This window comes from Argentina silus, assembly GCF_951799395.1.
Source record: "Argentina silus genome assembly, chromosome: 12".
NCBI classification, from domain to species: domain Eukaryota; kingdom Metazoa; phylum Chordata; class Actinopteri; order Argentiniformes; family Argentinidae; genus Argentina; species Argentina silus.
In genome coordinates, this window is record NC_139666.1 from 3,525,383 (window position 1) to 3,552,571 (window position 27,189).

The window sequence follows — 27,189 nt, forward strand, 5'->3', positions numbered from 1 at the left end:
CCACCTTCCATGTGGCCAGGGTAAAGCCGATGAAGGAGAGTCCCCTGGTTCCCACCTCCAGGCCCCCCCCCACCCCCCCGGTTCATCGATGAGGGGCTGGTGAACACAGTTACGCGGCTCCTGGCTGTTCGGTGGGACATGGCCGGCTGTACCTGGTGGACTGGGAGGGGTACGGGCCTGAGGAGAGGTCTTGGGTCCTCGCTGTTATGGAAAATACATTGATAGAACTGCTTGAAGGATATACACTTTCATATGACTGATAGAACTTGTGTAAATACTGTGATTACATTTTCTCTTGCCACACCTCTAAAGTTCTATACCCATTGTTCTGAGAAACGCTGTATGATTACCATATGGATGGCGGTGGTTTCAGAGGGAGTGGTGGGGGAGAGCGAGAACAAAGGTACAGACACATCTTGCCGACAGGAAGGTGGATAAGTGTGAAATGTTGAACGCCGATTGATCAATAAGAAAGTCTCCCCATTGTCTCCCGCCACCTCTCACGTAAGTACAAGCTCGCAGGTGATAGCCTTTGTGGCGCCTACCATTATGTTCCATCTGTATTAAAGACAACCATGAGAATCGCCTCTTCAGACTTGTGCTAAACGGACCCTCGGATTTACACTGGGCTGCTGTTGGACTCTTGTCTCTTGTTTGCAAGCAATGATAAATACCGGACTCAGATATTGTGGCTACTCAGGACTGTATTTCTTGAATCTCACCTCCGAAGAGCTGAAGTACAGAGTGGGAAATCCTAGACATCCACCACACCACCAGGGACATTGTGGATCCTGACCCCATCCGGGAGTTTCACCAAGCCCATCCTGACCTGCCTGGGACATCAGGTGCCGTCTCTGGGGGGGGGGGGGGGGGGGGGGGGTACGTCTCGTCCTGTTTCTTATTTTATGTTTGTTTTTGTTTCATCTTATTCATTTTTTGTTTCCTGTTTGTTTTGTGTTCCTCACCTTGTCTCTCGTTTCAGACACTTCACCACCTGCCCTTGTGTGTTTCCCGCCTGTGTGATTGTTGACCCTGCCCTGATTAGCTTCACCTGTTCCTCATCCTTCCCTGTGTATTTAGTCTGTGTGTTCGCCTGTCTCTGTGCCAGTTTGTCTTTGTACCTTGTGTCAAGCGTTCCAGCGATCTTTCCTAGTGTTGAGTATTCCTGGTTATTTTGATCTCTGATAATGTTTCTGACATTGTCTTTTGCCTACCCCTTTTTGGATTATCTGCCTGATTTTTTTTTAACCGCCTACTTGTGTAATAAACCCTGCTTTGCCTATCCCCTTCCTGGATTATCTGTCTCCCCATTGACTGCTTACCTGTGTACCAAACCTTTTTTTTAAAGTTGTAAAAGTCATCCCGAAACTACCTGAAACTATCGTCCTGCTGTACCCCCTCACAAATGGACTGTAAACATGTTCTAATCAGATACATATAAGAATACACAATAAAAAGGACATGCCCAAAAAAGAATAATATTACAAAGTATCCAACTATATTGTTTGTTGTGTTCACAGAACAAGAAAGCTTCACTATAGACCAATTCTCACAGTAAAGTTTCTCTATGTGTGAGCCACATAACCTTAGTCTAGAAGTTCTATTGGATTTAAGTTTTTGTGTCCGAGTCATGCATTTGAGTTCTCTGCCTACGTACAACAGTCATTACACATATGACAGGATAGTTTTGAAATGTGTGATTTTAATGACTGATGTACAGTTGATTCACTTACTTAGACAAATGTACTTATTGTAAGTCGCTTTGGATAAAAGGCGCCTTCTAGATTGTAGTGCCGGTTTGGATGAGTTGGGATTGATATCGGCCTACTGACAAAAATATGCAACGCTCTCGTCAACAGAGCTGTTTATTGGATCCGCTCGGGTAAATCAGCTATCGTGTACTTTACCTGAGAACCAAATATTTCATATTTTTCACTTACACGAACCACTACGTTATTCTCCCATCAAAAGTCACCTGAATTGCTTCTTTACCAGGGGATATGCCAAAGTTTGTCTTAGTAGAAATGGGGGGGGGGGGGGCACAGCCCTTCTTAGCCATTGTATTTCCTGCTCTACCCCCTCACAAATATACTTCCTACATCCCTGGATAACATCAAAATATAACTAAATTATAATTATGTAGAGATTTTGCAGGTGCACAATAATGTATAATATTGAACAGCCCACATGACAAAACAAATGTATATTACTATATATAACATTTGATGAAATCTGTCACAGTTAACATTCATCCAGGTTAGTCTCCGATGGTCTCAATCACGACCTGATGATTAAATACTATGATTCATTTGGTTTAATCTTCCTTAACACGATGAATCACGTTTCTTTATTTTCCATCGTGAGCTTTTCATCTTTATTGTGGCATGCATTGAATTTGATTGTTCTCGGCAAATATATGGGCCAATTGAAAAGTCAATGTCTAGACAGCTCTTCAGACAAAACAAAACCATCATTTTACCTTTTATCTCCAAATGGAAACTTGTGATATTTAAAATACTTTCAAAAATTAGCAGCAGTACAGTTCGGGCGTGTACTTTCAAATCTTGATTATATTTAATTTTACTTGATTTAAATATTGTCGAGCAACTTTATGGGATTTAAGCTATCCATGCATCTGGTTGCTCTCAGTTAGGTTTTGGAGTAAGAATGTGCCACGGTGTACGGTTGCTCATAATCCCCAGGTCAAGTCCCACATCTCTCTCTGTCCTTCTTCATATAAAAACCCAGCATTCTGTTTCTAACTTGAGTCAGTTTAAGCCCATAAATGAGGGGGTTGAGAATTGGAGGAATAATTAGAAATTCTATAGCCAGGAAGTTCTGAAGGCTTTGTGGTAAATCTCTGGAACCGTATCGAGCATACATTAAATCAAAAAGCAAGGCAACTGTGACATTGAGTAATGACAGTAAATGTGGCACGCATGTCTGCATGAACTTTCCCCTGTCCTTAATGGACCGTAAACATGTTCTAATCAGATACATATAAGAATACACAATAAAAAGGACATGCCCAAAAAAGAATAATGTTACAAAGTATCCAACTATATTGCTTGTTGTGTTCACAGAGCAAGAAAGCTTCACAATAGACCAATTCTCACAGTAAAGTTTCTCTATGTGTGAGCCACATAACCTTAGTCTAGAAGTTAGTAATACAACCATAGTCATACAGCAAACTGGACTGATCCATGAGAATGAGACTAACCTAGCGACCCTCTGGTTAGTCATAACAGCCTGATATTCCAGTGGTTTACATATTGCCACATACCTGTCATATGCCATCACTGCTAAAATAGAGAAGTCACAGGCGGCAGAAGAGTATATTACAAATACCTGAAACAGACATCCTGCATAAGAGATCTCATGAGTATGAGACAGCAGATCCAGCAGAAATTTGGGGTAGAAGCCTGCTGTCCCATAAAGTGCATTGATGCACAAATTGCACAGGAGGATGTACATGGGCTCATGGAGATTTTTATCCAAGATTATGGTCACAATGAGAGCAACATTAACTAGAACAATCACACAGTAACACAGTAAAGACAGAGAGAAGAGTGTGACTCTGTGGTCCATTGTCTCATTTAACCCAGAGAGTGTAAACACTGTAATGATGGATACATTGTCCATTGTGTGTGTATATCTTCAAATAACAACAATTCATCAGAACTACAGACAAAATATGTTTCTCATTCTAACGTTCAGCGTAAACTGAACTTTAACCCTTACCAATACATATTTCCATCTTGTATAAGGTACGAGTTGTTGCCAGTGGTAAGTAATTACCTGATATGCTCGTTATACCAGCTGTTAGTAAGAAAATGTCACATAGTACAATGGTAAGGTAAAGAGTAATGACCCGGTGCAGTGTGTTTCCATCCAGGTGAGTCTAGAGAACATTCTCTGTGCACACGGCTGTTTTATAGGCTCTCTAGCTGTAGAAACACATGGGCTGGTTGAGCTGGGAATTCAGGAGGTCCAATCAGTGATCTGAATTTAGTACATCTCAAATGTTCTCCAATAAACTGGTCCCTTGATAAAGAACATGCTGTTTGATTGGCACATGGTGTCCCTGCAGTACGGAGTTCTGACCAGCAGGCCTGTGAGACTGGTCGCTCTGTCGGCAGTGAGTGGAGGCTAGGTTGTTGTGGTTAGGGTTCGTATTTGGTTAGGCTAGGTTGCTGTCGTTGGGGGTGTTGAGGGTCTAACATTGCAGCTGTTAGGCCAAAGAATATGGACATTTTTAGTACATTTCAGCGTTTTGATTGCCTATGCCTATTTATAACTACCTAAAATTAAATAAATAAAATCAATTCAGAAATGCCAATTTAAAAAAATCTCAAAGCAACATGGAAAACTATAAATCAGTACTACAAAGGAAGAAGGCTTCTGTGGAATTTCTGTCAAACTTCTCTGATGGTGAAAGGTCCTTTACTGATCCTTTTGATATTACTTGTGTTTTTCATAGATTCTTTGTAAATGTGGGTGTTTCTCTTGGGGAAAAAATGGCAAGTACAAGTGGAAGTCCACTAGATTATATACATGGTTGTTATCCTCCTTTTTGTTCCTTCACCTTCCTGATACCAAAGAGGTAAATTATGTTGTAGACAATCTTAAAATATCAGCAGCAGGAGATAATGAAGCTAGTGCTGCTCTTATTTTACATTTACATTTCAGACATTTAGCAGACACTTTTATCCTATCTATACATCATCAGAAAAAGAAGGGGAGATTTTTTTTTAAAAAAATTTTTTTATTATTAACAGTAGAGATTGTCTGTACAGATGGGTAGTGGGGGGTGAAGAGGTCTTTAGGAGGCATAGTCAAGATGTAGCCTGAAGAGATGGGTCTTCAGTCTACGGCAGAAGATAGGCAGTGACTCTGCAGTCCTAACAGCAGTGGGAAGCTCGTTCTACCACTTGGGTGCCAACCCTAACCCTATTCTACAACCTTGCAGGGTTTGAGACAGCCAAGGAGTGCATGGAGAGGATCGTGCTGGCCTTGAGGTCAGTTGACAGAGAGCGTCTGTCAACTGACCTTGTGTCAAAAGATCCTCTATCATTGAACCACAAACCCACATTTTTGCAGCATTCATGCAGCTTCTCTTGAAACTGGTGTTGTTACAAATATTTAAAAGTTGTAAAAGTCATCCCGTAACTATCGTCCAATTTCTTTCTAAAGATTCTTGAAATGCCGGTATGTAAAATAATTCTCTTCTAACATCTAAATTCAAGTAATATCTTATTTGACCATCTGTATGGTTTCCGCTAGAATCACTCATCATATATCGCTCTTATAGAAGTTGACAAGATCTCCACTGCTTTAGACAATAATGAATTTGCTACACTATCTTGATCTTTCTAAAGCTTTCGATACTGTGAACCACATTTTTTTTAATGTCGAAATTATATAGATATTCAACTGGCTTCATAATTATGTTAATGATATAGAGCAATATGTCTTTGCTAAAGGATGCAAGTCCAATAGAGCCACCTTCCATGTGGCCAGGGTAAAGCCGATGAAGGAGAGTCCCCTGGTTCCCACCTTCTTGCCCCCCCCACCTCTACAGTTCTATAGCCATTGTTCTGAGAAACGCCGTATGATTACCATATGGATAGCATGGATAGAATAGTAAATAGATAGATAGATAGATAGATAGATAGATAGATAGATAGATAGATAGATAGATAGATAGATAGATAGATAGATAGAAACTTTATTTATCCCTAGGGGAAATTCAGGTTCCAAGTAGCTTAAAGACATAGAGACATCACACATAACATACACATACAACATACAACATACGCAGGATTGTAAACAGGAAGTCTATATGAACGCTATAGACAGATATGAATAAAGATACTGAGAAAAATATACTAAATACTAAGTATCAAACAAGTCCACATTGATGTGCTGAGGCTGTATGATAAGGGTGACAGGGCAGGGACTGACCCTGTGGTACAAGATAGTAGAAACTTATCTATTGGATTTAAGTTTTTGTGTCCGAGTCATGTATTTGAGTCCTCCGCCTACGTACAACAGTCATTACACATATGACAGGATAGTTTTGAAATGTGTGATTTTAATGACTGATGTACAGTTGATTCACTTACTTAGACAAATGTACTTCTTGTAAGTCGCTTTGGATAAAAGGCGCCTTCTAGATTGTAGCGCCGGTTTGGATGAGTTGGGATTGATATCGGCCTACTGACAAAAATATGCAACGCTCTCGTCAACAGAGCTGTTTATTGGATCCGCTCGGGTAAATCAGCTATCGTGTAATTTACCTGAGAACCAAACATTTCATGCTTTTCACTTGCACGAACCACTACGTTATTCTCCCATCAAAAGTCACCTGAATTGCTTGTTTAACAGGGGATATGCCAAAGTAGAAGGGTGGGGGGGGGGGGCACAGCCCTTCTTAGCCTTTGTATTTCCTGTTGTACCCCCTCACAAATATACTTCCTACATCCCTGGATAACATCAAAATATTACCTAAATTATAATTATGTAGAGATTTTGCAGGTGCACAATAATGTATAATATTGAACAACCCACATTACAAAACCAATGTATATTACTATATATAACATTTGATGATAGTTAGTCTCCGATGGTCTCAATCACGACCTGATGATTAAATACTATGATTCATTTGGTTTAATCTTCCTTAACACAATGAATCACGTTTCTTTATTTTCCATACTTTTCATCTTTATTGTGGCATGCATTGAATTTGATTGTTCTCGGCAAATATGTGGGCCAATTGAAAAGTCAATGTCTAGACAGCTCTTCAGACAAAACAAAACCATCATTTTACCTTTTATCTCCAAATGGAAACTTGTGATATTTAAAATACTTAAAAAAATTAGCAGCAGTCCAGTTCGGGCGTGTACTTTCAAATCTTGATTATATTTAATTTTACTTGATTTAAATATTGTCGAGCAACTTTATGGGATTTAAGCTATCCATGCATCTGGTTGTTCTCAGTTAGGTTTTGAAGTAAGAATGTGCCACGGTGTAGGGTTGCTCATAATCCCCAGGTCAAGTCCCACATCTCTCTCTGTCCTTCTTCACATAAAAACCCAGTATTCTGTTTCTAACTTGAGTCAGTTTAAGCCCATAAATGAGGGGGTTGAGAATTGGAGGAACAATTAGAAATTCTATTGCCAGGAAGTTCTGAAGGCTTTGTGGTAAATCTCTGGAACCGTATCGAGCATACATTAAATCAAAAAGCAAGGCAACTGTGAAATTGAGTAATGACACTAAATGTGGCACGCATGTCTGCATGAACCTTCCCCTGTCCTTAATGGACCGTAAACATGTTCTGATCAGATACATATAAGAATACACAATGAAAACGACATGCCCTACATAGAATAATATTCCACAGTATCCAACTATATTGCTTGTTGTGTTCACAGAGCAAGAAAGCTTCACAATAGACCAATTCTCACAGTAAAGTTTCTCTATGTGTGAGCCACATAACCTTAGTCTAGAAGTTAGTAATACAATCATAGTCAGACAGCAAACTGGAGTGATCCATGAGAATGAGACTAACCTAGCGACCCTCTGGTTAGTCATAACAGCCTGATATTCCAAGGGTTTACATATTGCCACATACCTGTCATATGCCATCACTGCTAAAATAGAGAAGTCACAGGAGGCAGAAGAGTATATTACAAATACCTGAAACAGACATCCTGCATAAGAGATCACATGAGTATGAGACAGCAGATCCAGCAGAAATTTGGGGTAGAAGCCTGCTGTCCCATAAAGTGCATTGATGCACAAATTGCACAGGAAGATGTACATGGGCTCATGGAGATTTTTATCCAAGATTATGGTCACAATGAGAGCAACATTAACTAGAACAATCACACAGTAACACAGTAAAGACAGAGAGAACAGTGTGACTCTGTGGTCCATTGTCTCATTTAACCCAGAAAGTATAAACACTGTAATGATGGATATATTGTCCATTATCTGTGTATATCTTCAAATAACAACAATACATCAGAACAAAACATGTTTCTCATTCTAACAACTGAACTTTAACCCTTACCAATACATATTTCCATCTTGTATAAGGTAGGAGTTGTTGCCAGTGGTAAGTAATTACCTGATATGCTCGTTATACCAGCTGTTAGTAAGAAAATGTCACATAGTACAATGGTAAGGTAAAGAGTAATGACCCGGTGCAGTGTGTTTCCATCCAGGTGAGTCTAGAGAACATTCTCTGTGCACACGGCTGTTTTATTGGCTCTCTAGCTGTAGAAACACATGGGCTGGTTGAGCTGGGAATTCAGGAGGTCCAATCAGTGATCTGAATTTAGTACATCTCAAATGTTCTCCAATAAACTGGTCCCTTGATAAAGAACATGCTGTTTGATTGGCACATGGTGTCCCTGCAGTACAGAGTTCTGACCAGCAGGCCTGTGAGACTGGTCGCTCTGTCGGCAGTGAGTGGAGGCTAGGTTGTTGTGGTTAGGGTTCGTATTTGGTTAGGCTAGGTTGTTGTGGTTGTGGTTAGGGTTCGTATTTGGTTAGGCTAGGTTGCTGTTGTTGGGGGTGTTGAGGGTCTAACATTGCAGCTGTTAGGCCAAAGAATATGGACATTTTTAGTACATTTCAGCGTTTTGATTGCCTATGCCTATTTATAACTTCCTAAAATTAAATAAATAAAATCAATTCAGAAATGCCAATTTAAAAAAATCTCAAAGCAACACGGAAAACTATAAATCAATACTACAAAGGAAGAAGGCTTCTGTGGAATTTCTGTCAAACTTCTCTGATGGTGAAAGGTCCTTTACTGATCCTTTTGATATTACTTGTGTTTTTCATAGATTCTTTGTAAACGTGGGTGTTTCTCTTGGGGAAAAAATGGCAAGTACAAGTGGAAGTCCACTAGATTATATACATGGTTGTTATCCTCCTTTTTGTTCCTTCACCTTCCTGATACCAAAGAGGTAAATTATGTTGTAGACAATCTTAAAATATCAGCAGCAGGAGATAATGAAGCTAGTGCTGCTCTTATTTTACATTTACATTTCAGACATTTAGCAGACACTTTTATCCTATCTATACATCATCAGAAAAAGAAGGGGAGATTTTTATTTTATTTTTTTATTTTATTATTAACAGTAGAGATTGTCTGTACAGATGAGTAGTGGGGGGTGAAGAGGTCTTTAGGAGGCATAGTCAAGATGTAGCCTGAAGAGATGGGTCTTCAGTCTACGGCAGAAGATAGGCAGTGACTCTGCAGTCCTAACAGCAGTGGGAAGCTCGTTCTACCACTTGGGTGCCAACCCTAACCCTAACCCTATTCTACAACCTTGCAGGGTTTGAGACAGCCAAGGAGTGCATGGAGAGGATCCTGCTGGCCTTGAGGTCAGTTGACAGAGAGCGTCTGTCAACTGACCTTGTGTCAAAAGATCCTCTATCATTGAACCACAAACCCACATTTTTGCAGTATTCATGCAGCTTCTCTTGAAACTGGTGTTGTTACAAATATTTAAAAGTTGTAAAAGTCATCCCGTAACTATCGTCCAATTTCTTTCTAAAGATTCTTGAAATGCCGGTATGTAAAATAATTCTCTTCTAACATCTAAATTCAAGTAATATCTTATTTGACCATCTGTATGGTTTCCGCTAGAATCACTCATCATATATCGCTCTTATAGAAGTTGACAAGATCTCCACTGCTTTAGACAATAATGAATTTGCTACACTATCTTGATCTTTCTAAAGCTTTCGATACTGTGAACCACATTTTTTTTACTGTCAAAATTATATAGATATGGGTTCCAAGGCAAGATTTTCAACTGGCTTCATAATTATGTTAATGATATAGAGCAATATGTCTTTGCTAAAGGATGCAAGTCCAATAGAGCCACCTTCCATGTGGCCAGGGTAAAGCCGATGAAGGAGAGTCCCCTGGTAACCACCTCCAGGCCCCCCCCCCACCCCCCCGGTTCATCGATGAGGGGCTGGTGAACACAGTTACGTGGCTCCTGGCTGTTCGGTGGGACATGGCCGCCAGTACCTGGTGGACTGGGAGGGGTACGGGCCTGAGGAGAGGTCTTGTGTCCCCACTGTTATGGAAAATACATTGATAGAACTGCTTGAAGGATATACACTTTCATATGACTGATACAACTTGTGTAAATACTGTGATTACATTTTCTCTTCCCACACCTTTAAAGTTCTTTAGCCATTTTTCTGAGAAACGCCGTATGTTTACCATATGGATAGCGGTGGTTTCGGAGGGAGTGGTGGGGGAGAGCGAGAACAAAGGTACACACATCTTGCCGACAGGAAGGTGGATAAGTGTGAAATGTTGAACGCTGATTGATCAATAAGAAAGTCTCCCCATTGTCTCCCGCCACCTCTCACATAAGCACAAGCTCGCAGGTGATAGCCTTTGTGGAGCCTTTGTGGCGCCTACCATTATGTTCCATTTGTATTAAAGACAACCATGAGAATCACCTCTTCAGACTTGTGCTAAACAGACCCTCGGATTTACACTGGGCTGCTGTTGGACTCTTGTCTCTTTTTTGCAAGCAATAATAAATACCGGACTCAGATATTGTGGCTACTCAGGACTGTATTTCTTGAATCTCACCTCCAAAGAGCTGAAGTACAGAGTGGTAAATCCTAGACATCCACCACACCACCAGGGACATTGTGGATCCTGACCCCATCCAGGAGTTTCACCAAGCCCATCCTGACCTGCCTGGGACATCAGGTGCCATCTCTGGGGGGGGGGGGGGGGGGTACTGTAACGTCTCATCCTGTTTCTTATTTTATGTTTGTTTTTGTTTCATGTTATTCATTTTTTGTTTCCTGTTTGTTTTGTGTTCCTCACCTTGTCTCTCGTTTCAGACACTTCACCACCTGCCCTTGTATGTTTCCCGCCTGTGTGATTGTTGACCCTGCCCTGATTAGCTTCACCTGTTCCTCATCCTTCCCTGTGTATTTAGTCTGTGTGTTCGCCTGTCTCTGTGCCAGTTTGTCTTTGTACCTTGTGTCAAGCGTTCCAGCGATCTTTCCTAGTGTTGAGTATTCCTGGTTATTTTGATCTCTGATAATGTTTCTGACATTGTCTTTTGCCTACCCCTTTTCGGATTATCTGCCTGATTTTTTTTAACTGCCTACTTGTGTAATAAACCCTGCTTTGCCTATCCCCTTCCTGGATTATCTGTCTCCCCATTGACTGCTTACCTGTGTACCAAACCTTTTTTTTAAAGTTGTAAAAGTCATCCCGAAACTACCTGAAACTATCGTCCTGCTGTACCCCCTCACAAATGGACTGTAAACATGTTCTAATCAGATACATATAAGAATACACAATAAAAAGGACATGCCCAAAAAAGAATAATATTACAAAGTATCCAACTATATTGTTTGTTGTGTTCACAGAACAAGAAAGCTTCACTATAGACCAATTCTCACAGTAAAGTTTCTCTATGTGTGAGCCACATAACCTTAGTCTAGAAGTTCTATTGGATTTAAGTTTTTGTGTCCGAGTCATGCATTTGAGTTCTCTGCCTACGTACAACAGTCATTACACATATGACAGGATAGTTTTGAAATGTGTGATTTTAATGACTGATGTACAGTTGATTCACTTACTTAGACAAATGTACTTATTGTAAGTCGCTTTGGATAAAAGGCGCCTTCTAGATTGTAGCGCCGGTTTGGATGAGTTGGGATTGATACCGGCCTACTGATAAAAAATATGCAACGCTCTCGTCAACAGAGCTGTTTATTGGATCCGCTCGGGTAAATCAGCTATCGTGTAATTTACCTGAGAACCAAATATTTCATATTTTTCACTTGCACGAACCACTACGTTATTCTCCCATCAAAAGTCACCTGAATTGCTTCTTTACCAGGGGATATGCCAAAGTTTCTCTTAGTAGAAATGGGGGGGGGGAGGGGGGGCACAGCCCTTCTTAACCTTTGTATTTCCTGCTGTACCCCCTCACAAATATACTTCCTACATCCCTGGATAACATCAAAATATAACTAAATTATAATTATGTAGAGATTTTGCAGGTGCACAATAATGTATAATATTGAACAGCCCACATGACAAAACAAATGTATATTACTATATATAACATTTGATGAAATCTGTCACAGTTAACATTCATCCAGGTTAGTCTCCGATGGTCTCAATCACGACCTGATGATTAAATACTATGATTCATTTGGTTTAATCTTCCTTAACACAATGAATCACGTTTCTTTATTTTCCATACTTTTCATCTTTATTGTGGCATGCATTGAATTTGATTGTTCTAGGCAAATATATGGGCCAATTAAAAAGTCAATATCTAGACACCTCTTCAGACAAAACAAAACCATCATCATTTTACCTTTTATCTCAAAATGGAAACTTGTGACATATTTAAAATACTTTAAAAAAAATTAGCAGCAGTCCAGTTCGGGCGTGTACTTTCAAATCTTGATTATATTTAATTTTACTTGATTTAAATATTGTTGAGCAACTTTATGGGATTTAAGCTATCCATGCATCTGGTTGCTGTCAGTGGATTTGGAGTAAGAATGTGCCACGGTGTACGGTTGCTCATAATCCCCAGGTCAAGTCCCACATCTCTCTCTGTCCTTCTTCACATAAAAACCCAGTATTCTGTTTCTAACTTGAGTCAGTTTGAGCCCATAAATGAGGGGGTTGAGAATTGGAGGAACAATTAGAAATTCTATTGCCAGGAAGTTCTGAAGGCTTTGTGGTAAATCTCTGGAACCGTATCGAGTGTACATTAAATCAAAAAGCAAGGCAACTGTGACATTGAGTAATGACAGTAAATGTGGCACGCATGTCTGCATGAACTTTCCCCTGTCCTTAATGGACCGTAAACATGTTCTAATCAGATACATATAAGAATACACAATAAAAAGGACATGCCCAAAAAAGAATAATATTACACAGTATCCAACTATATTGATTGTTGTGTTCACAGAGCAAGAAAGCTTCACAATAGACCAATTCTCACAGTAAAGTTTCTCTATGTGTGAGCCACATAACCTTAGTCTAGAAGTTGGTAATACAATCATAGTCAGACAGCAAACTGGACTGATCCATGAGAATGAGACTAACTGAGCAACCCTCTGTTTCGTCATAACAGCCTGATACTCCAGGGGTTTACATATTGCCACATACCTGTCATATGCCATCACTGCTAAATTAGAGAAGTCACCGGTAGCAGATGTGTATATTACAAATACCTGAAACAGACATCCTGCAGAAGAAATCACATGAGTATGAGACAGCAGATCCAGCAGGAATTTGGGGTAGAAGCCTGCTGTCCCATAAAGTGCATTGATGCACAAATTGCACAGGAGGATGTACATGGGCTCATGGAGATTTTTATCCAAGATTATGGTCACAATGAGAGCAACATTAACTAGAACAATCACACAGTAACACAGCAAAGACAGAGAGAAGAGTGTGACTCTGTGGTCCATTGTCTCATTTAACCCAGAGAGTGTAAACACTGTAATGATGGATACATTGTCCATTGTGTGTGTATATCTTCAAATAACAACAATTCATCAGAACTACAGACAAAACATGTTTCTCATTCTAACAACTGAACTTTAAGCCTTACCAATACATATTTCCATCTTGTATAAGGTAGGAGTTGTTGCCAATGGTAAGTAACTACCAACTAGAACACATATGCTCGTTATACCACCTGTTCGTGAGAAAATGTCACATGGTACAATGGTAAGGTAAAGAGTAATGACCCGGTGCAGTGTGTTTCCATCCAGGTGAGTCTAGAGAACATTCTCTGTGCACACGGCTGTTTTATTGGCTCTCTAGCTGTAGAAACACATGGGCTGGTTGAGCTGGGAATTCAGGAGGTCCAATCAGTGATCTGAATTTAGTACATCTCAAATGTTCTCCAATAAACTGTTCCCTTGATAAAGAACATGCTGTTTGATTGGCACATAGTGTCCCTGCAGTACAGAGTTCTGACCAGCAGGCCTGTGAGACTGGTCACTCTGTCGGCAGTGAGTGGAGGCTTGGTTGTTGTGGTTGTGCTTAGGGTTCGTATTTGGTTAGGCTAGGTTGCTGTTGTTGGGGGTGTTGAGGGTCTAACATTGCAGCTGTTAGGCCAAAGAATATGGACATTTTTAGTAAATGTCAGCGTTTTTATAACGAAGTTAGTGCTGCTCTTATTTTATATTTACATTTCAGACATTTAGCAGACACTTTTACTCAAAGCAACTTACAACAAGTACATTTGTCAAAAGTAAGTGAATCATCTATATATCATCAGAAAAAGAAGGGGAGATTTTATTTTATTTTATTTTTGTATTATTAACAGTAGAGATTCTCCGTACAGAGGGGTAGTGGGGGGTGAAGAGGCCTTTAGGAGGCATAGTCAAGATGTAGCCTGAAGAGATGGGTCTTCAGTCTACGGCAGAAGATAGGCAGTGACTCTGCAGTCCTAACAGCAGTGGGAAGCTCGTTCTACCACTTCGGACCCAACCCTAACCCTAACCCTATTCTACAACCTTGCAGGGTTTGAGACAGCCAAGGAGTGCATGGAGAGGATCGTGCTGGCCTTGACGTCAGAGCGTCTGTTGAAATTATATAGATATGGGTTCCCAGGCAAGATTTTCAACTGGCTTCATAATTATGTTAATGATATAGAGCAATATGTCTTTGCTAAAGGCTGCAAGTCCAACAGAGCCACCTTACCATGTGGAGTAACTCAAAGATCCATTCTTGGTATTATTTTATTTATATTAATGACCTTGCTGTGGTATCAAATACCATATTCCCTATTTTATTTGCAGATGACACAGTTGTTCTTTCCCAAACTTCAAAACCTTTATCAGTGAGGCAAACCTCGGTCTCCTTGATTATTCTAAATAGTTCCAACTGAATAAATAATCACTAAATCAATAAATAAAATGTTATTGTATTTTCAGAAAGGATGAAGTATAGTAAAGAAGAAGCTAAACCCTTTATTGAGGACAAATACATTCTTAATGTGTCACAAGATTTGTGGGCGTATTAATTGATGAAAAACTTTGCAGAAAAGAACATATTGATTTTGTGTGTACAAAGGTTATGACATATTTAGGAATTATTAGGAAGATCTGTGCATTTGTAAATAAGTCTTGTCTTCTAACTTTATACTGCAGTATAGTATATCCATACCTTACCTACTGCACTGTATTTGCCAGTTTGAATGTTCTCTCCATAAATTCCATTTATTACAGAAAAAGTTTGTTGGACTAGTTACTTTTTCAGTGAATCATCTGCGTCTTTGTTTTATAAACTTCAACTTGTTACCGTTTTTTGACAACATACAAACATGCATTTTCATTTGAGATTCCAGAATAGGTTTTTATCAGAGTGTTTTAAAATATATTTCTGTGAAAATTCCCAAATTCATTCTTATCCAACTAGACAATCAAAGAATCTCCATCTCCCTCTCTACCGTACCTACAAGGGGCAGTATTATATTAAATGCACAGGTGTGCATTTATGGAATGCTGACTCACACCTGGTAGACATCTTGCTCTCTCTGCCTATCTTTAAGTGAAAATTGAAAGTTACATTAATAGCATCCAGATGTGTAAAATTGTAGTCTCGATTAATATATTGTATATTCTTAAATGTGTTTCTTTTGGCGTGAGAATTAACGTTTTTAAGTTCTTACGTTTCTGCACCACTTATTGTGTTGTTATGTTTTTTCTTGTTTCATCTCAGAAGTAATATCTAAAGTCTGTTTTCTTTTCTCACTAACCTTTATGTTTTAAATCTTTAAGGTGAGGTTTTAATATAGGGCTTAGACAGGTTTCATACCTCACCTGCACATGCACTTTTAATCCATTTTATTTTTTAACTGTTTTGTAATTTCTTTATGTGTGCAAATAACAAATAAATAACACTAGAAGCCCTGGGCCCTCACTACCATTACTCTCCCTGCACCATTACCTGAAAGTGGTACGTTGTAAGTGGGATTAAACCTTCAGCTGAACAGGTGATCCAATTACACCTGGGTTAGACCCTGACATATTTTCATTGCCACAGGGTTCAGTCTTAACCTATCTAGGCAACACTGCCCTGGTAATAAACCAAGGAAGTTACAGTCACACATGTTTGTTGCATTTACTAATTGACATTATGCCATATCAATTTATACCATCTCTGACATACCATCTCTGACATAAGATTAGTGAAGCCATCAAAACTGTCAAATACATCACACTACATTGATTAACATTTTCAAGTCAGAAAAATATGAATGACAGTGAAGAATCCATTTTGGACATATTTAACAGAGTTTTGGGGAAACATGGTTACAAAACATTTACAGTTGGAATTGTTAGTAGTCCTTGTGCATAGAGTTGTAAAGTTTGTTAAACTTTGCTATCAAGAGTTTTTGTTTGGCATACGTTTTAAAGTAAAACATCTTGTCCCAGCGTCATTCTGTTTCCATGGAATTGTTGTCATGTAACTAAGACATTCACTAGATAAAAACATGAAAATGATTGACAGATTCATTGTTTCAGTTAGAAGCAGTTTGCATCGAGCAAGGGGAGGGAGAGAAGGAGACACTATTCTGAAATGTAGTAGCAATTCCCATTGCAGTCAAAAGAGGGCCCTTGCATACGGTACCTTTAAACTGAGGAAAATGAACTCCAAAAATGATGGTATTCCTCATGTATTTGTTTAATAAACCGTTATATTCCATATCAAGATGGACCCAGTGCATGCTTGTACCACAGTTATACTTCAAATCAGGTAATAGAGAGCATAAGGCCTGAGGCCAGAGGGTGTCATAAAACATGATTGTCTACTGTATGAAGACAAGCGTGTTGAGACTTAAATATAGTCAGATTACATAAAACATTTACAATGTTAACATTAACATGTCAACAATCTCAGAATTAGTCTGCGGATGAATGGCAGGTTTAGGCCATAAACAAGAGGGTTCAAAATTGGTGGAATAACTATAAACTCTAAAGATAAAATCACAGCTACGAATGGATTCAGTTCATTAGCTTCATAACGACTTAGAGAAATTTCACAAAACAAAGCTATTGAAAAATTCGTAAATGTAACAATATGAGGTAAACATGTTTGTAATGCTTTGCCTCTGAACTCTGAAGAGCTTTTCTTACAAACAAGTAGAATTCTTAAGTAAGTATATAATACAAATCCCAAGGGTAAATAGATTATAGTTGCAGCAAGAAACAGTCCTGCAATATTATTTAATTCAGTGTTGACACATGACAGCTTCACCACAGACCAGTTGGTGCAAAATACTCTTTCTATTTGATTATCACACAACGGCAGCATGACGGACAAGTATAGACAAAATCCAACAGCAAAAATGGGATATATCCAGGCAAAGGATATTAAGAGACAAACTGCCTTTAAATTCATTATGCTGTGGTAATGTAATGGCTTACATATTGCAACATATCTGTCATAAGCCATAATGCTTAAAATGGTGAGTTCATATGATGCGTAGGTATATATAATATATATTTGGGTGAAACAACCAGGACGGGATATCAAGTGAGAGTCAGAGAGGAGATCCATCATCAATCTCGGGAAGAAACCAGCAGAGCCATAGAGAGAATTCATTGACAGACATGAAATGAAAAAATACATAGGCTCATGCAGTGATCTCTCTAGAAATACGACAAGTAATATGACAACATTGGAAGATATAATGGCAACATACAGAACCAGTGACAAGATAAAGAAAATGTATCTGGAGAATCCCTGGTCCTCAAAAATGGCGAAGTTGAAATAGAATGGAGAAGTTCGATTGTCCATGTGAGCCAGAAGTGGTGCTGAGCTGGGAAATTAGAGAGAAAACACTGGTGAATAGTGGCGTCTCTACTGTATGAAGGAGAGGCATGCAGGGCTGCAAAATAAACATGGCACGAATGTCACTTTAGATTCCATTGACTTTCACTATAACTAGTTATTCTTCTCCATGAAAGTCTTGTAAATTGAGATAAGATTTATTTTGCTCGATTTAATTCGAACACAATTACAAAGCAACAAATTAGCAGTCAAGTTGTTCGTTCTTGTTCCTCTGCGTATTGTTTTCTGAGTAGAACACCAGTATTAATATTTCAAGAATATAATAATTTAAATCCATCATAAATAATGACAATTCTCAATATTAACATGCTATACTTTTACAAATACATTAGCACCATACACACCAAGTAGCCTTCAGACCATTGAGGGCATGTTCAGATTACCTGCTTGTGTTGTTGTCACATCTGCAGCCACACTGCTGTGTGATAATGTCTTTTATCCTGCTCATCCTCTCCTCTGTGAATTCAAGATTCAAGATTCTTTATTTGTCACGTGCATACAAGTATACAGTGAAATGCAATTCAGTGACGAGGCCCCAGAGGAGAATGGTACCATTAGCTTGAAGTGATTATTGGAACCTTCACTTCATGGATGGTTGACCATGTTGATCAATCCAGATGGTTTACCTGATGATCAATCCAGATGGTTTACCATGATGATCAATCCAGATGGTTTACCATGATGATCAATCCAGATGGTTTACCATGATGATCAATCCAGATGGTTTACCATGTTGATCAATCCAGATGGTTTACCATGATGATCAATCCAGATGATTTACCATGTTGATCAATCCAGATGGTTTACCATGATGATCAATCCAGATGATTTACCATGTTGATCAATCCAGAATGTTTACCATGATGATCAATCCAGATGGTTTACCATGATGATCAATCCAGATGGTTTACCATGTTGATCAATCCAGATGGTTTACCATGATGATCAATCCAGATGATTTACCATGTTGATCAATCCAGAATGTTTACCATGATGATCAATCCAGATGGTTTACCATGATGATCAATCCAGATGGTTTACCATGATGATAAATCCAGATGATTTACCATGATGATCAATCCAGGTGAATATTGTTGTTCTTTATGTATGTCCAGCGGGTGGGCTTGGTATTGATGTATTGCTTGAGGCTGATCCGGTTCTTTGATGTCACCATTTGCTCGTCAATGGAGACTTGTTGATGAGGGTGATAGAAGGCCCTGCATGCCACAATGAAAACCAATAGTTGTCCTGCCAGCTCAACTCTGTGATATAACCTTTTCGGTTATATTATTTAACAGAGAAGTTGTGGAAATATCTCGTAATGTTGAGAGAATCTGTTCTTGATTTTGCAGGACCACATCAGAGACAACTTGAGTCCGAGAGAAAACGTGGCAAGGGCGTTCAGGCTCTGCAGTTTGTGATGACAATGCGCTTGCTTGGCCTTGTTCTGAAAATAAAATGAAAAAAAATTTGAATGCAAATGTTTGAGTGTTAATTGAAATAACAGCAAAGAAGCCTATAGTTTATATTTTAGATTCTTCAAAGTAGCTACCTTTTGCTTTTGACTCTTGGCAAGGTGTGTCCAAACCTTTGACCGGTACTGTATATTGTTGTTTTTTATGTCCCATGCACCAATCTCACCAAGTCAATTTCCTCTATGTGGAAATATAATTGGCCAAATAAAAGAATTTTGATTCTGTGTGCAGTATGGATTTTCTTTTTTGCTCCACAGCAATACAGATCATCAATGTGATGCTGTAACCTCAAACCTTACCATGATGCTACCTTAAAAGATATTGTTCGAAGGCAGTTACTTGACAAAACTATATTGGTTGCTTTTACAAAGTTTAATACAACACTTTCCACGTTGTTTTCTAGTGGTGGGCCAGCCACATCACAAGCTGCCAGTCTCTGCTTTAAAATGTAAGTTTAGTTTTGAGTAATGTAATATGAAAATGACATGCTGTCTGTTTTTCTAAAATTAGAATTATATTAACAATCTTATTTAAAATAAGTTTGTACTGTAATCGTAAGGATGAGAAATTGTCCACAGACTGTCAATGAATGTTCCTTAATTTTAAATGAAGCATACAACATGGAATCAACTTGATTTACATCCAATTTAATCTGTAATTATTCCTGTATCATGTGGATCAAAGGTTTTGAGAATAAAGATCTACATTCCTACCAAATGCAAATATTGGTTTTAATCAAGAGTACACTTGACAGCTTTTAATGAGTGATTTGAGGTTCTTGACATTTAATATAATAATTATAAAGGTTTTGGCAACATATGGAATATCAGCGGCCATTTACAAGTATGTTGAAATTATTCAAGATTCAAGATTCTTTATTTGTCTCGTGCATACAAGTATACAGTGAAATGCCAAAGAGAAAACACATAAAAGCTCAAAAAAACGCACATCCTCTGCGGAGCTCTCACAACGGCGACCGGCATCGGCGGCGCCATTTATACTATTATCCAACAGTGGGATTTATAAACCTGGAACTTGATGTGTAATTTCTGTTTTATTTGCATCTAAAGTTTTAATTTGAAATCAAACATGCTAAATTGTGATCTGCACATATTTCCAATTCATATCGCTGATCAGTCATGTTTCAAAATATTTTAAGAAACTATCATAATGGTCAAATTGATTGATCGAAATTTAGTGCAAAAATTAAGCACATTTTATTAACCAAAACATTCCTGGAATCTGGAGTTTTAAGACAGGAACCAAACAGAAATAAACCTTGCGTTAGTCAGGCAGGGCACTCTTAAGTTACAGCACAGCTGTCAGTCAGGTGACAGAACAGTTGGTTCACACAGATGCACAAACACAGTCACATGTTCAAGGGACAGAGGCTTAAAAGCAGCCAACAGTAGTTACGCGGTTGTACTGTCCCATCCAAAACCCACAGCCCCCACCCGATAGATCGCTCTGTATGCAGCCTGCCTTTGGGGGTCAAAAAATGTATTAAAGGTTTCTTTTTAGTAGTATTTATTTCATTCAGGGATGTAGCCAAATCGGCCTAAGCCGATTTCAAGCTACCACCCCTTAACATTCCAGCATTCTTTGCATTGTATTGAGTGATAACATTTTTAAAATATGGGGCCCTTGGCCAGGACTCAATTGAATATCCAATATGACGCTGAAACTGACTTTTCAGAAAAGGGATGGTTGATATTCTCATCAATCTAAACAGGTACAATGTGATATTATGTTTTCAATGAGTGTAACCGAAAACATTCCTAATGAACACAGGTGTTGAAAATGTTATTCTATAATAACAGCTGTTGTGGATGATTTGCATTTGATTAAGGTAAACATTTGTCGAGTTACGTGATAGCCCATCCCTCTGTGGGACAGATGGCCAACACAATCAACACAATCAACATGTTTATCTGGTCATTCAGTCATTAGTTAGCAGTTTCTCTTCATCCCCTGGAGAGTAATTAGGCTTCTACCACCATGTGAGACCAAACAGACACAAGCAAAAAGAAAAGTACCCCATGGTTGCCAACTCTCCTTTGACCAATTAAGCTTGAAATCTCCCTGAGGAAGAGTAGCCATTCTCTCCTCCTCTAGGACTGGTGTGATTCACAGGTGGCAACATGTGTCTCTGTGTATCTTGCAGACAATTCTACTTGCATGTCAGCCCACCACCTCAAGCTCAACCTTAACAAGACTGAGCTGCTCTTCCTCCCAGGGAAAGCCTGCCCTCTCCAAAACTTCTCCATCACAGTAGATAACTCTACTGTGAACTCCTCCCGTACAGCCAAGATCCTTGGGGTGATCCTTGTCAACCACTTATCCTGTGTGGCGAACATCACAGCAACAGCATGCTCCTGTAGATTCTTCCTCTACAACATCAGAAGGATACGTCCATTCCTCACCAGAGAAGAAGCATAACTTTTGGTCCAAACACTTGTGATCTCTCACCTTGACTACTGCAACGCACTCTTGGCCGGTCTCCCCGCCTCCACCATCAGGCCTCTGCAGCTCATCCAGAACACTGCCGCCTGGTGATCTCCCCAAATACTCCCATGTCACTCCCCTCCTCCGCACCCTTCACTGGTTCCCAGTAGCAGATCGCATCAAATTCAAGACCTGGTGCTCACCTACCGGGCGGCAAAGGGAACAGCCCCTCCCTACTTGCAAGCAATGGTCAGTCCCCAAACCCCTGCCCGATCACTCCGCTCTTCCACCTCGGCTGGCCGCCTGGCACCGCCGCTTCTAAGTGGATGCAGCAGCCGCGCTACTCGTTCACGGCTTTTCACTGTCCTAGCACCCTGCTGGTGGAACAACCCTCCCACTGCTGTCATGACTGCAGAATCACTACCCATCTTCCGCCGGAGATTGAAGACCCATCTATTCAGGCTACATCTTAACTGTCTCTCCTGTAAATAAATTAATAAAAAATAAATAAATAAATAATAATCATAATTCTTCCTTCCTCTACCATTGTGACGACCAATAGCCCCTAGTCCTAGCATAGATTACTTTTTGTTATGATGACTGATGGATAGATGATTGACTTACTTAGACAAATGTATTTGTTGTAAGTCGCTTTGGATAAAGGTGTCTGCTAAATGCCGTAAATGTAAATGTTATTTTATGGAGGACGGTTATTGACGGCTGGTGCCGTTCAAGATTAAGGAGGACGATTATAAAAAAACAAATGTGTGAGCATGGTGTTATTTCTATTACAGCCAGGGACGAACAGGGGGGGGGGGTATTGATTACAGCTAACCCATACTGCATGACTCGTTGTATTATTCCCTCTCGCGAAATAGACTTCCTACAGTACGTCCCTTTCTCCAAGTATTTGAGCAGAGTGGGAGCGAGTAAGTGTTAATGTTAGTATTGAAGTGTTCAAAGCTCTTTGCTTCGTGAGCGCACTGTGGGGTGGCGGAACCGGGACATACACTCACCGGCCACTTTATTAGGTACACATGTTCAACTGCTCGGTAACACAAATATCTAGTCAGCCAATCACATGGCAGCAACTCAATGCATTTAGGCATGTAGACATGGTCAAGACGACCTGCTGAGGTTCAAACCGAGCATCAGAATGGGGAAGAAAGGTGATTTAAGTGACTTTGAACGTGGCATGGTTGTTGGTGCCAGACGGGCTGGTCTGAGTATTTCAGAAACTGCTGATCTACTGGGATTTTCACGCACAACCATCTCTAGGGTTTACAGACAATGGTCAGAAAAAGAGGAAATATCCAGTGAGCGGCAGTTCTCTGGGCAAAAATGCCTTGTTGATGCCAGAGGTCAGAGGAGAATGGCCACACTGGTTCGAGATGATAGAAAGGCAACAGTAACTCAAATAACCACTCGTTACAACCAATGCAGAAGACCATCTCTGAATGCACAACACGTCAAACCTTGAAGCAGATGGGCTACAAAAGGGGGTCCAACCCAGTACTAGCAAGGTGTACCTAATAAAGTGGCCGGTGAGTGTATAGCCAAAATGCAAGGTGGTGCGCAGTGACATACAGCAGGCGCCTGCTACTGTAGATTGCAGTGCATGATCGGATGAGTTGGGATGGACATACTGACAAATATATTGTAACGACCCTGTGTAAGGCCCGTTAGCAGCTCCGCCAAGTGAGTTAACTCTCTTGGTGTTGTGGCTAGCGCGGCCGGTTTGTAAGCGGAAGGTTGCGAGTTCGATACCCGCTTAAGGCAAGCTACTCTACCCCGCCGTTCGTTACATTGGTGTCAGAAGTGGGATGGTGCCCGTGAGGCCATCTGAGAGGCGTGTCCACGTGAGAGACTTGTATAGTGAAGCGTGAGGGCACGCTCTCCCGAACGGAGGGGATAGTGTAACGACCCTGTGTAAGGCCCGTTAGCAGCTCCGCCAAGTGAGTTAACTCTCTTGGTGTTGTGGCTAGCGCGGCCGGTTTGTAAGCGGAAGGTTGCGAGTTCGATACCCGCTTAAGGCAAGCTACTCTACCCCGCCGTTCGTTACAATATGCAACGTTTATCAGAGCTGTTTATTGGCCTTGTGTCATAAACCTGAGATCCGATCATTTCATGCTTTTCACTCACACTAACCACTACGTTATTCTCCATCAACTGTAACCAGAATTTCTTGTTTAACAATATTTTTCTCTACTTGATGCTGTATATTAGATTCAAAACATGGTGTTATAGTAAAACTGCCCCGTTTGGCAGTTTTGACGAAGGTGTATTTTCTCATTTGAGATCATCCTCCGTTCATGATGAAGCGATAACAATTCACAATTTATCACATTACGTGTGATGTTTGCAAGTGCAAGACGCATATCCTATCCTTCACAGCTCTTGTCACCACCTTGTGGTGGCTTTCGGCAGCACTTCATACCGTGACATTTCTGCAGCGACGGGACTTTGACGTCCGGACCACGCCGGTGTAAGGACTGCGCCTCGTGCAACGCTCGCCATTCTATCTCTTCGTCGACTCCAAGCACGCTGCGCTGTCCCCGCGCGAGAGACAACCGCTGCTGCTGTGAACGCCGACAAACGACTGACCTCTGCCACGTAAACACTGAGGCTTCCGCTCTCTAGCCCTCTCAAAAAGGGACGTGATTCCTGAGCTACACTGCTCTGAGTCTTTTAATACTCCAAATTCAGTCCACTGATCTGTCATTTTCTTTTAGATCTCCTACCCAGCTCGTGTTACTGGTCGTGGTGCGGATGCAGGTATCCCGTCTGTTCTTCGGGGGACCGCCTGCTGGCCTACAGCCTACCTGAACTCTGTATTTCCAACTCACTGCGGCAGTGGGAGGAGAGATTGTGGGACTCTGGGGCATGAGTTGGAAACGGACGGACGTTTTAATTCCATTTTTGTCTTAAAACTATTGTTATGTTTTTGCCATTATTGACACTGTTGTGTCAATTCATTAGATCTATAATTCCTTTAGGGAAACTCTAAGGCCAGAAAGTTATGTCCATCAGATGTGGTTAGTCTACTGTATACTAGTAAGGGCCTACTTTTCTAGACTTATACCTACCTAAGATTTACCTGTGTGTAGGGATGTCACTTTGTTATGACTATATTGACCATGAAGTGTGCAGTGGTTATTTTCCTGAGCACCATAGGAGTGTATTCTGAGTATTATTATGATTAAACCTTTTATATACAGGGGTGTCCCACGAAGACCAAGGTCTCTTTTTCACAGGAGCCCTGCTTACATTGTGGCAGATTTTCCACACTGTGCATTTAGCTTAAAACCTGCCTAATGTGGAGAATGCTTTAAGCATTAAATCATGCAATTATTGTACTTTCCTGTTGGACTAAAAATGTATCAGATAATATTGAACTCATTCAACAAACAAACAGTTGACAGTCAATAACTTTCTATAGCAATTAGGTATTTTTCTATAGCTGATATCTTTTCACGTTTTGTTGATGATAATGACAAAACCAAAATAGATATATTTTCAAAACTCAAGGTATCATATGATAGATAACACCCCACTCTTTCTGCTGACATATTTTAATCTTAATTTGGAGGACATATTTCACAGAGTTTTGGGGAAACGTGGTTACAACAGAAAACCTAGGGAGATTGTAGGGTCATTCTGCTACCGAACTTTGAAGCTGCACAGTTCTCAAAGTAAATGTTTTTATTTGTTTTATTTTCAGTTGGAATTGTTAGAAGTAGTCCTTGTGCATAGAGTTGGAAAGTTTGTAAAACGTTGCTATCAAGAGTTTTTGTTTGGCATACGTTTTAAAGTAAAACATCTTGTCCCAGTGTTATTCTGTAACCGTGGAATTGTCTTCATGTAACAAAGACATTCACTAGATAAAAACATGAAAATGATTGACAGATTCATTGTTTCAGTTAGAAGCAGTTTGCATCGAGCAAGGGGAGGAGAGAAGGAGACACTATTCTGAAATGTAGTAGCAATTCCCATTGCAGTCAAAAGAGGGCCCTTGCATACGGTACCTTTAAACGGAGGAAATTGAACTCCAAAAATGATGGTATTCATCATGTATTTGTTTAATAAACCGTTATATTCCATATCAAGATGGACCCAGTGCATGCTTGTACCACAGTTATACTTCAAATCAGGTAATAGAGAGCATAAGGCCTGAGGCCAGAGGGTGTCATAAAACATGATTGTCTACTGTATGAAGACAAGCGTGTTGAGACTTAAATAAAGTCAGACTACATAAAACATTTACAATGTTAACATTAACATGTCAACAATCTCAGAATTAGTCTGCGGATGAATGGCAGGTTTAGGCCATAAACAAGAGGGTTCAAAATTGGTGGAATAACTATAAACTCTAAAGATAAAATCACAGCTATGAATGGATTCAATTCATCAGCTTCATAACGACTTAGAGAAATTTCACAAAACATGCTTATTGAATAATTAGTAAATGTAACAATATGAGGTAAACATGTTTGTAATGCTTTGCCTCTGAACTCTGAAGAGCTTTTCTTACAAACAAGTAGAATTCTTAAGTAAGTATATAATACAAAACCCAAAGGTAAAAAGATTATAGTTGCAGCAAGAAACAGTCCTGCAATATTATTTAATTGAGTGTCGACACATGACAGCTTCACCACAGACCAGTTGGTGCAAAATACTCTTTGTATTTGATTATCACACAGTGGCAGCATGACGGACAAGTATAGACAAAATCCAACAGCAAAAATGGGATAGATCCAGGCAAACAATATTAAGAGACAAACTGCCTTTAAATTCATTATGCTGTGGTAATGTAATGGCTTACATATTGCAACATATCTGTCATAAGCCATAATGCTTAAAATGGTGAGTTCATATGATGCGTAGGTATATATGATATATATTTGGGTGAAACAACCAGGACGGGATATCAAGTGAGAGTCAGAGAGGAGATCCATCATCAATCTCGGGAAGAAACCAGCAGAGCCATAGAGAGAATTCATTGACAGACATGAAATGAAAAAATACATAGGCTCATGCAGTGATCTCTCTAGAAATACGACAAGTAATATGACAACATTGGAAGCTATAATGGCAACATACAGAACCAGTAACAAGATGAAGAAAATGTATCTGGAGAATCCCTGGTCCTCAAACATGGTGAAGTAGAAATAGAATGGAGAAGTTCCATTTTCCATCTGAGCCAGAAGTGGTGCTGAGCTGGGAAATTAGAGAGAAAACACTGGTGAATAGTGGCGTCTCTACTGTGTGAAGGAGAGGCATGCAGGGCTGCAACATAAACCATCTAGTTCATGGCACGAATGTCACTTTAGATTCCATTGACTTTCACTATAACTATTCTCCATG

General features: G+C 39.8%; 5 protein-coding genes across 5 annotated transcripts; all 5 read right to left on the reverse strand.

Moving 5' to 3' along the window:
* Positions 1–2,703: 2,703 nt before the first annotated feature.
* LOC310813197 (olfactory receptor 1D2-like) lies at positions 2,704–3,642 on the reverse strand (the record flags this gene model as incomplete). The annotated part of the gene is made up of 1 exon (XM_083682060.1): positions 2,704–3,642. The coding sequence occupies one exon, from the start codon at positions 3,640–3,642 to the stop codon at positions 2,704–2,706; it is 939 nt and encodes a 312-aa protein (XP_083538186.1).
* Positions 3,643–7,056: 3,414 nt separating this feature from the next.
* On the reverse strand, positions 7,057–7,995 carry LOC310813198 (olfactory receptor 1D2-like; the record flags this gene model as incomplete). Its single annotated transcript, XM_083682061.1, has 1 exon — positions 7,057–7,995. The coding sequence occupies one exon, from the start codon at positions 7,993–7,995 to the stop codon at positions 7,057–7,059; it is 939 nt and encodes a 312-aa protein (XP_083538187.1).
* Positions 7,996–12,621: 4,626 nt separating this feature from the next.
* LOC310813199 (olfactory receptor 6E1-like) lies at positions 12,622–13,560 on the reverse strand (the record flags this gene model as incomplete). Its single annotated transcript, XM_083682062.1, has 1 exon — positions 12,622–13,560. One exon carries the CDS (start codon positions 13,558–13,560, stop codon positions 12,622–12,624), a length of 939 nt encoding a protein of 312 aa, XP_083538188.1.
* Positions 13,561–16,930: 3,370 nt separating this feature from the next.
* On the reverse strand, positions 16,931–17,851 carry LOC310813200 (olfactory receptor 10J4-like; the record flags this gene model as incomplete). Its single annotated transcript, XM_083682063.1, has 1 exon — positions 16,931–17,851. One exon carries the CDS (start codon positions 17,849–17,851, stop codon positions 16,931–16,933), a length of 921 nt encoding a protein of 306 aa, XP_083538189.1.
* An 8,248-nt stretch (positions 17,852–26,099) lies between these two features.
* Positions 26,100–26,981, reverse strand: LOC310813201 (olfactory receptor 10J4-like; the record flags this gene model as incomplete). The annotated part of the gene is made up of 1 exon (XM_083682064.1): positions 26,100–26,981. One exon carries the CDS (start codon positions 26,979–26,981, stop codon positions 26,100–26,102), a length of 882 nt encoding a protein of 293 aa, XP_083538190.1.
* Between the last annotated feature and the right edge of the window lie 208 nt (positions 26,982–27,189).